Source organism: Agrilus planipennis, unplaced genomic scaffold (genome assembly GCF_000699045.2).
Source record: "Agrilus planipennis isolate EAB-ADULT unplaced genomic scaffold, Apla_2.0 scaffold74, whole genome shotgun sequence".
In the NCBI taxonomy this organism is placed as follows: Eukaryota; Metazoa; Arthropoda; class Insecta; order Coleoptera; family Buprestidae; genus Agrilus; species Agrilus planipennis.
The window spans coordinates 12,935-23,110 of record NW_020438975.1 but is presented as its reverse complement, the minus strand read 5'-3'; the positions used below and the strand labels follow the sequence as shown (position 1 = coordinate 23,110).

Sequence of the window (10,176 nt, the reverse complement as noted above, 5' to 3'; positions counted from 1 at the left end):
AGCGCAACTTTATTTTTATTGTATGCTGGGTTTTTTACAACTGACGTCACAAGCCAAAGATATGTAACTGAACCAGTCAAATTGCATCATTCATAACTTAAAAAAAAATAAAAAAAGGTTTAAAAGTATATTTTTTAATAAAAACATATATTAATGGCAAGATTAAATAAAAGCTTCCATTAATTGAATTGCTTAATTTAATTAAATATATAAGCCATATGCTCACAAAAAAATCAATATAATGCTAAATTTCTATTTAAATATCAAGTTTAATATATGAGGAGCTATAAATTAAATGCTGACAATTAACATGCACTTAAAGTACAATACTTACCTAAAAAATTTTCAAAATAAATTGTGGAAAGGGCTCGCCTGCGAACTTTTCCCTTATTACATATAAGGCAATATGAAAATAGCTTTCAATAAATACTGATACCGGTATTAAAAAGCGATTAATCTACTACTATACACTATACAGAACCTACAGAACTAAACCACAATTAACACTGCGAACGCCGGAGTTGGTGTACATCTATTTATGCGAACGGTCCTGCATTCTAAATGATAAAATGTTGTTTCATTATTCTGTAAATTAAGCCAATTGCTTACTGCACGACTCTTTATCTCGTATTTATCCCCATGACGTCATTTTCAAAATGACTGGGCATTTTTTATCCCAGATTACTATTAATAACTAATACGACGTGGGACTACTGCATCGCATTAATAATTCATTTTTTAGCTACTTACCTACAAGTAATTTATATAGCATATATTTGTTGCTACCATCATTGTTAAACAATTACCACGTATAAAGTAGTTGAACGATTGTTATTGTAATTATTTCTTTCCTTTTATTTTTTAAATAATAGTAATAATGTTTATATTATTTTCAAGAAGACTAGATTATGCTAATCATTCTGATAACCCTTTCAAATTTCTAAAAGTGAAAAAACTTTCTTTTAAGTATATATTTAAGTTTCAAAATATCCATCACTGTTACTAACTTAGTTTTAATATTTTGATGAAACAAATTTTAACTTGCAATAAAGAGATCTTATTGTTTGTTATTGAAATTTGATTTGAATATTGCTATTGTAATAAGATATTTTTAATTAATAAATATTATGCACTGGGGTCAGATATATTTGTGAACTGGTACGTATGTACGTAGACGTATCGAAATGATGTTTTTCAAATGTTTAAAAAATATGTCATGTAATAACGTTAACGTTTTTATGAAGGAGAGAATAGGAATAAGTTGCGTAAGTATTTAATTTTCCCACAAATTTAAAAAGAGGCGGGAACAAACGTTGGCGGTATAATTTAAAATTAAACAAATAAAAGCAGCTTCCGTCATGCGCTCGATGTTGTGTTGTGTCTTCAAGTTCTTCCGGTAAAGTTTTTGTTCGTGCATACTCAAGATGCAGTTTTTAAATTGGTTTGTAAGTATTTAACAAACACGATTATATGGAAACTTAAGGTTAATCAAATAACGTAAACTTATCAGTTGTCGTTATATTTACGAACGTTAGAATCGTTAACATGGACGATACCGGTATTAAAAGGCGTGCTGGGGAGCGTCCGTCACGTCGATCTTCTTTTTATTAACCGTAATTAGAATTACAACGAAGATGTAATGGACGCTTGTTAGATATAATTACGGCGAGTATTTTAAAGTGAATGACAATTCAGTTGGTTCAAAGGTTTCTCTTTTAGTTTGTGGTGATTGTGTTTTAGTTAGTGTGGCCATGATGGCGACCGGTTTTTCGATTGCCTTGTATTTTGCTTTTTATTGTAATCAATTGATTTTCGGCAACGGTCGTTCATTGTTTCAGATTTAGCTCATACTGAAGAAATTTATTTTTTGTTCCAAGTCGTATTGCTAAAATGGTTATCCAAGATTTGCAAGCGTTTTTAGAAAGCCCAAATTTAGAAGGGGGTGCAGTTTCTGTTGATTTGTTGAAAATAGCCCGAAATGTCACACAACGTCAACAACCCCAGTACCCTACCCGTAAAATTAGGCCTATTGGTAACAAACTTAAGCTTATCATGGATGCAGAATGTTGTTTAGATAGACTTTATGGTGGATTCTTCTCTGGTAAGTCATTGATTCAAGTGGTTTCGGTAGTGTTGGTGTTACTAAAATAAAGTGTGTGTTGTTAGATTGGGCCTGTGGTGGCCAGTGGAATCGAATGGTTCAATTTTTATCATTACTTATGCAAGCAATAGAAAGAGGAAATATTGAATTAGCAATCGTTTTTAATGGAACATCTGAACCACAACGCTTCTCAGAATGGACAGCAGAGCAGGCCAATATAAGACAGAAAGTTGGATTAGTAAGCATTTATTTATTCTACTTATTATTTACTTTGCTTGACAAATATTAGACACGTTAGGTTATAATGTATTATCACTTATTTCATTTAAACTGCTTTGTAACAGTATCATTGACATAGTGCAATTTTGCAATTTGTTTATTTTACTTATACAGTTAATGTCTTTTCAAGGTTCTAAAACATGTAAACATGAAAGGCACACCACCACCGAAGATTTGGTGGACTCCACCAACCTGTTTAAGGACATCCTTGCGCATGGCTCTTCGTCATTTAAATGCAGCTGTGGTAAGCAAGCATTTATGTACAATTATTTGCTATTAATTTTATTGAGGATATACAAGAGCTAAACATAAATGATGATATTAATTTCAAATTTAATCTCCACTAATTTTTTATAAAGTCTTCATTCTTCTAATTAAAACTTGACCAATTTATATTTAAGCATCGGTTCCACTTAAAACATATTTAATAATCTTAATGTACACTCCAAAATTTTAGAATTGTTTTTATCACAAAAAGGATTAGTCATAAAGATTAATCTTTTTAAAATGCTACAAAATGTATAACCTTGGTCTAATTTTTATCAGTTGGTTTTGCTAATCCATTTAACTCCTTTCAGTTTAGTAATCTTTTAATACATATTGCTGCACTATATTTACAATCTTCCTGTTCATAAGTTGTTAAATAACTGCCTTAAATGTTATTAAACATTGAACAGGAAGAAGAACAAGTTGAATTCCAGGGTGGGAGTTTAAGGACTAATCCTTAGTTTCTCTATCGGTGTTCAAACAATACTAATTATTATATAAATATAATACCATACAAAATTAACTTCAAAAGTTTGCTGACACAAGATGTGTTATTAAAAAAACAGGTATTAAAATGAAATGAAAATAATTTTCATTTTATTCCCTGATTGCGAGAGGTTATAATTTTCTTACTTAATCTTTACTATGAGGATGAAGGGCTTCTAAAAATGTGTTTGTTTGAGTGCCTCATTATGTGTTTCATAAATTGAGTTAATGTTGTTGTATTTTTAAATAGATGTGTACAATGGACGATCATCATCAGGAGGTGATAGCGTATTGTCGTGAGTACGGTTTTCATGGTTTATTGGCTGATAATGCAGAATATGCAGCTTTTGATCCACCACGGTATTTTTCTTCTGAACATCTAAAACTTACTTATAAAGTAAATACTTATTTTGTCTGATTTAATGGAAAGATATTATTTCTCCTTGAATTTTCCTTTTAAAGGGATCACTTGAGACTAAGGAATACATGATTGGGGAGCTTACAAAAGCTCTGGAACTTACTACAGAACAGGTTTGTGTTTTGGCAGCAATTTTGGGCAACTTTTTACTACCTGAAGTTCAAATGCAAGATATTTACAGGAAGATATTGGAAGCCACCGGATCTAAAGAGGCGAAGGTTAGTTAGAGTTTGATCTGTTTGCAATTCCAATGTAAAAACGTTATAAATTACAATGTAATGTATTTTTTTTTTAATGATGATTCAAAAAAATCATCTTTCGGGTCTGATTTTTACTCCTGAAGACGCTATTTTTTCTGAGTATATATAAATATATACATATCTGTTTGTATTTAATTTTACTATTTAATATGAAGAATGTTTTGGGTTCTCTTTCAGTTGAGTGGCGAGACAGGGTTGAAGTCGATCGCGGAATTTGTCAGGACACTTTCACCTCCTTCGAACATGGATTCCTTGGTGGTGCAGTTATTTGGGAGCGCCGACGACAAACGTGTTCCCGCTTTTAGACAATCTGTACAGTATTACCTAAACGGCACCGCTAACGGATTCCTAAAATATTGCAGTGCTTCCGGTAAATGTTTTTTACTTATTTTATTGAAAACGGGAATATTTTGAGGGGGTAAATTGTAGTTTTGTATCTAAGACTGTGTCTTCTATGTATTAATTTGAAACAAAAGTTTGAAATTTTTACTCAGTAATGAGAATGTAAATATCGTTGCTGTTTAGTCCTAAATCTTCCTAAAAGTACCATACCGGATGTTTGATGACGGTATCGGCGTGGTTGGAAGTAGAATAAATTAATCGCAATGCAATAAAAATAATTAAAAATAGTTATTTTTAAAGAAAGGCGGTTTACATTACTTTGAGATGAATGGTGTTTTTATTGTTATTAAAAGTGTTTAACTTTTTTATAGCAAATGGGAGAAAGGATAATTTGAAAGGGAACAAGAAGGGTAATCAGAATAATAATAATAATATTAACAACGTTTCGAATTCTATTTCGAAAGGCGACGAGCCCGAATTTGATACGTCAGGGTTTGCTTCAGAAACCACTGAACAAGAGGTAATTTGTAAAATAAAGACTTACTATATTTTTAAATCAAGTTAAAATGATATTTTTAAATCAAGTTAAGCTTCTGTGTTGTATTATACTATGTTTTTACTGTGCAAGTAATTAAATCTGAATTTTATTAAAAGTATTCTTTTGTATTATGTTTAACAGATTGAAAGTCTTCAAAACTATAAGCTGGCGACTGCAAACGCAGTAATGTCGTCAGATATAATGGTTGGTTTGCAGGAGATGGATTTGAATTCGATAAAGGGGGGAGAGTCGTCGCCTCTGTCGTCGGACAATTCGCGTCTAAACGGTCACTCGGAAGTTTCCTTCAACAGTGCAGGAAGTGCAGCCACATCCAACAACTTGACCAGTGCAAGTTCAGTCACCACCCGTATCAATCTCTTAGTTAGCTCCACTAGTTCCAACACCAGCAGTGTTCCCACGTCACCCAAACATGGGGAACAGAAACAACAACAATCAGGTAAGTTATTAATATTTTTAATGCGGTGTATGTCTTTTAAATTAGTTAATTATTTAAGCTGTAAATTAATGTAAGGTGTCCTACCATTCTATCACTTTTTTCCTTATGGACTTCCTAGATTTTTTGGTCTCTTGCTTTTTCCAATTTTACTCCATTTCAAACGTTATTTTTTAATGTCTTCCTTTGCATGTGACGTTATCTATTTCGATGGTAACGTACCACGGTAGGGAAGTAGATCATAATTGTTTTATGTGATGATAATAATAAGAAATTTATATATTATTAAAATTTCTATTGAGGCATAACCAACAATATACTGTTTATTATGACCAATTATTTTTTTTACTCATGGCATATAGTAATGTGTGCATTTTCGTTTGTTTTTATTTTAGTAAATCCGAATCCAGTGAAACCGACGGTATCATTGGACGTTTTGCGAACGGCTTCGTTACGACATCAGAAGGGTCTGATGGCACCACTCATTCTCCACGTCCTGAGCACCCAGGAAGTTCGATTACCCTGTCTCATGGAGGACGAAAATTATCGTGAGTTCCCGCCGATCCACGAGATTTATAGGCCGTTACGTCAACGTGTCTACGCTGTTCTATTCAATCTACACCACCTTCGTTATGTACACAGCAAAAAGAAAGGTTAGTGATGATAAGAAGCAAATTCACAGTATAATTGTTTTGTTAACTGCATGTATTATAAAAGTGACCTTTTAGAAATAATTAAAATAAACTAACGGGTACAACCCGTCCGAATTTCGTTTCTCTATACCGTAACTGTTGAGAGTAGCTATCCTACTACATTTTCGTATTTGTGTCACAGAAGCGGGTGAGGTGGCCGACAACAGTCCCCAGCCGGACATCATAGTGAAAGAGTGGGTTTATAGTCGTGCTAATCCTTACCAGCATGCGGAACAGGTGAAAGCGGATCCCTTACCGTGGGCGGTACCGACGTTAAATCGCCTTTGGTTCGGTCCTTCACTTGACGACAAAAGGAGGCGAATGCGTGCACTCCTGTCCTGTCTAAATTCTGACACCCCCCTCATTCTGAACACTTCGTATGTGCCTCAACACATGCTCGTGATGGCTTGCGTGCTCCGTTACATCATGTCACAGGGGTGGGCAATACTACGACGCCAAGAACTAGACGCTTTCATCGCAGCCGCCTTCAGTCCTGATCTCATGAACGCCCAGTATTTACAAGATTTAACGGTGAGTAGAAAATGAATTGTATTAGAATGATCTTTACTAATTTTATTTTTATTCTTCTCCATTATCTTTTTCATCAACGTTTGTTGTTTAGTTGATGGAATTTAACGGGAAGAAAGATCAAGTTGTGTTTCAGGGTGGGAATTTAATGATTTGATGTTAATTTTCTCTATCGAAGCACAAACAATAATTTTAATCTTTTATTCTAAAACAATGCTACTAAAAGAACGATTAATAATAAATTAATAAGCAAAATATATTTTTCTTCTTAGCTGACGTAAAATAAAAATATGAAAAGTCTTAGCAACTTTGACGTAAGTGACCTACATGTAATAAAAATGCTAATCTTTATAACATTTGGGACACTTACTTGATTTTGATTAAACTTTTCCAACAAATATTTTTGTTTTCTGTCCGATACAGTTGACAATGGTGACGAGTCGCGGGGTCCAATTGGCCGCTATATTCATGGAGGGCGTGGAGATGGCACTTTTGGCGAACGACGCGTGCGGCGCCCCCTTGCCGTGGCTTATGTGTTGCCCTTGGCTATATTTCGACGGTAAACTGTTCCATCATACTCTCGCCCGTACTATGCATTCCAAGAACTTGCTCGAACTCTGCGAGAATCATATCGAATGGGTTGTAAAAGTAGAACGTATGCGAAAGGCCGTGCTCGAAGGTCTCGACGTTCAATTTGCCAAATTACCCTTGCCGCCGTTTACAGGTAACATCACAATAAAAAAGTAATTACAAATGTCTTTACGAATTTTGTAATAATTTCTTTCTTTTTAAGGATTGTTGCGCCAGGGAATGCCCCCACCATGTAATTTGCCGACAGTACCGTTGCCGTCAACCAGGGGGGCTGCAGGATTGAGGCAGAGGCCGATACCGTCCCGAGGAGGACAGTTGCAAGTAGCGGGAGTAGTGGTTGGATCATGGGGAGCCAACTACGGTTATATGAGGCAACAGCCCCAAGTAACTGGTGGTCGGGGACGCGGTTTCAGTCCCCACTATAACCAGGGACAGAATCGAAAACCGGGACCTCCCACCTACAATGTCAACAAGAAAAATAACGTGAGTGTTTTCTTTTTGTTAGTAGTACAAGTATACAAAGTGATAATTTTTGGTTTTCTTTGAGGTAAAACAATGTTCAAGCTTTGTTTTAATATTGTTAATAATGGCATATCTCGCACCTCGATTCGTTTCACGTTGAATTGTTAATTAGATGTGAAATCTAATGAGGATGCAAGATTAATTAATCCAACCGAAAAGCATTTCGTTGTAAAATTATTATTTGACGAAACAAAAGTCGTGTTGGACAAAAATTGATTATAATGAATTAGTTTTACTTTCCTGAGTTTAATAAACTTGTTCGCCTCGTTGTGTTCTAATGATTAATTTTTTGTTCCTATTGAGTATTGAAGAGTAAAAAATTATAATAATAAGTGTAAGTAATTTTACTTGGGCGACATGAGGTACATAAATTAGTATAATCTAAATAGTAATCAAAACAAATTACATAAAGTTGAATTAAAAATATCGTTCTTTGTTCACATTATAAAGTAAATTAAATTTCAGTCAAAGGATAAACATAAGTGAAGACGAATTAAACAAATATGATCAATCAATTTTTTTAGCATTAACGACTACTAATTAAAGAGATCATTCCATCATTTCAATTAACGTGACAAGCTTCTCAAATTATCACATTCATTTTTGAATGTACAATACCTATAATGTTGATAACTGGCTTTAATTTAAGCAATTTCTTTTTTTGGTATTGCATTGGATGTAATGTGTGCGAATTAAATATATTTTAATTAGGATGTGTCATGAGTATTTTAACTAACAACTACTTAATCGGGTACGAATGTTAATATGATTTTAGGCCAACAGGAAGAAAGCCAAGAGTAATCAGCAAAGGCAACAGGCGACCGCACCAAAAGGTCGGGGAATGACGGTTAAAACGAACAAGGGGTAAGGAACCCATTTGTTATTTTCTGAATATAAATAAAATTTTCTATTGTTGTTTTTGTTATTGGGCAGTCATACAGAGATTTTTTTACCTCTATTTTAATTCTTTCGTATTAATAGGGACGTTCTTGCGACTGATCTTCTCAAGAACGAGACCATCTTCTCACCAGAGGAGGTCGCTTTTGAGGACTGCAAGTCAGCGACCGCGTCCCGCGAGCACCATGGCCAAGGCGACGCGCCCACCGCGACCCACGTGGACGTGATCGCGCCCTCTTTGTAATAAGGACGCCCCGTCCTCGCTTCCCCTTGTGTTCCATCATCCCTTCGTATTCGGCGTATGTAAGTACACTATAAATGAACGTAAAACTTTTAGTTCGCGCGTGAACTTGTGTCCACACCTAACTTCACCACCCCTCGTGAGTGTTTATAAATACGCGTAGGCAACGTTTATTTCCTTCTGCCCTTTGCTATTCCCCATACTTCCTCGGACCATTCGATCTCGTATACACGCGCGCGTACGTTCAAGCTTTTGCTTCCCGCTCTTCGAGTTACCCCGTTCCCCTATTTTTTTTTTCCTATTATCGAGTAATTCTTTTGGTTTGTTTAATTTCTTACGTAAATTTTTTTTTGCATTGGAACAAAGATTAATATTATATCGTCGATTTTTACAAAGTGCTTTTTGGAGTTACGTTATATTATTATTATTGAGTTCTAAGTTTATGATAATATGATAACATTTCGTAATCATTCGGGATATAGTATATAATGTATATGTATTCGTAATGAGGTGGACAAAAGTGTTGGAGAAACGCTGGGATATTCGATCCTGTACGCTTTCGTGTAGAATTGTCTTTTTCTCCGCCGCCCATTGTCCGTCTCCCTCCCCATCGATCGTCTCGTCCTCCGCGGCACGGTGTACACGAATACGTGTGCTCTATGAGCACGGGCTGTTTGCCGTTCAATTTTTCGTGTGTTTCTCATTCTTATTTGTTAATATATTTTGGTCTATAGTTTTTGAGAGTTTAGGACACGGGGGTGTGGGTGTGTGTGTAGTCCATCTAAAAATAAAGATTACCGCGTGTGGTGTGACCTTTGGTCTATCCGGCCCAGCGTTGCAACGCTGACCACAACTGCGAAGACATTTATTTTTATTTTTTGTATAATATTAAGACACGTACCTACCTACACGCTACACGACCGCTGACGAGGAATTTGAATTCATCAAACTCAGAAAATAAATATAACGATGATTATAACAAATAAAAACCAGACAGATCAACAAAGAGAAGAGATTATTAATGTATTACGTTGCGGTAATACTTGCTGGTCTGGAGGCACACAGGGTGACGTATGTTGTAGTAGTGGGGCGTTAGACGTACCAGTACTGCCCTCTTGTGTTCGAAGAGTTAGTGCGTAAACGTGCCCCCCAAACCTGGNCCTTTTTATCATTTAATAAAACCGAAACGTATTATAGATAAATAAAGTTTTGCATCTGTCCAAAAGTCCGGATTTAAAAGCCAAAAAAGGAAAGTTCTACGAAATAGACATAAGTCAAGAATGCGATATCTGCCAGAATAATATTTCGCAAACTTTACAACTGTTTGAAAACGAAAGAAAAGGTTTATTCGTCAATAAAACTTGTATGAACAACGATGAGTTTAAGGCGAAAGAAAAAAAAGAACGCACAGAAACGACGACTACAGCCACTGAAACTTCCACTGACTTAAAAGACGAATCACTTCAAACAGAGTCTAAGGTTTGGGATAAAAATGTCCCAATGGATGTATCTGATGACCTTAAGATGCATGTTTCTGGGGGTGATTTTTAAAAAATTGAT

The 10,176-nt window shown here is 35.1% G+C and overlaps 1 protein-coding gene and 1 long non-coding RNA gene across 6 annotated transcripts; one reads left to right on the top strand and one right to left on the bottom strand.

The window, feature by feature from the left end:
• Positions 1 to 329: 329 nt before the first annotated feature.
• LOC112904702 lies at positions 330 to 1,069 on the bottom strand. Its single transcript, XR_003231291.1, has 2 exons — positions 807 to 1,069; positions 330 to 750 (listed from the first exon to the last, which is right to left on the bottom strand). It is a non-coding gene; the product is annotated as an uncharacterized LOC112904702 (long non-coding RNA).
• A 114-nt stretch (positions 1,070 to 1,183) lies between these two features.
• Positions 1,184 to 9,769, top strand: LOC108738602 (constitutive coactivator of PPAR-gamma-like protein 1). Of its 5 annotated transcripts, none has more exons than XM_025975450.1 (15): positions 1,184 to 1,265; positions 1,839 to 2,101; positions 2,167 to 2,339; positions 2,511 to 2,624; positions 3,384 to 3,530; positions 3,596 to 3,769; positions 3,989 to 4,181; positions 4,507 to 4,673; positions 4,833 to 5,148; positions 5,541 to 5,798; positions 5,980 to 6,368; positions 6,789 to 7,089; positions 7,159 to 7,439; positions 8,254 to 8,342; positions 8,460 to 9,769. In XM_025975450.1, the coding sequence occupies exons 2-15, from the start codon at positions 1,891 to 1,893 to the stop codon at positions 8,617 to 8,619; spliced, it is 2,973 nt and encodes a 990-aa protein (XP_025831235.1). In that variant the 5' UTR covers positions 1,184 to 1,265; positions 1,839 to 1,890; the 3' UTR covers positions 8,620 to 9,769. The 5 variants fall into 5 exon arrangements, 4 of the variants coding, with proteins under 4 accessions (XP_025831235.1, XP_025831236.1, XP_025831233.1 ...); XR_003231290.1 differs by lacking the exon at positions 1,184 to 1,265 and adding an exon at positions 1,342 to 1,445 and having other exon boundaries at positions 8,262 to 8,342; positions 8,460 to 8,552; XM_025975451.1 differs by lacking the exon at positions 1,184 to 1,265 and adding an exon at positions 1,342 to 1,445 and having other exon boundaries at positions 4,525 to 4,673.
• The last annotated feature ends 407 nt before the right edge of the window (positions 9,770 to 10,176 follow it).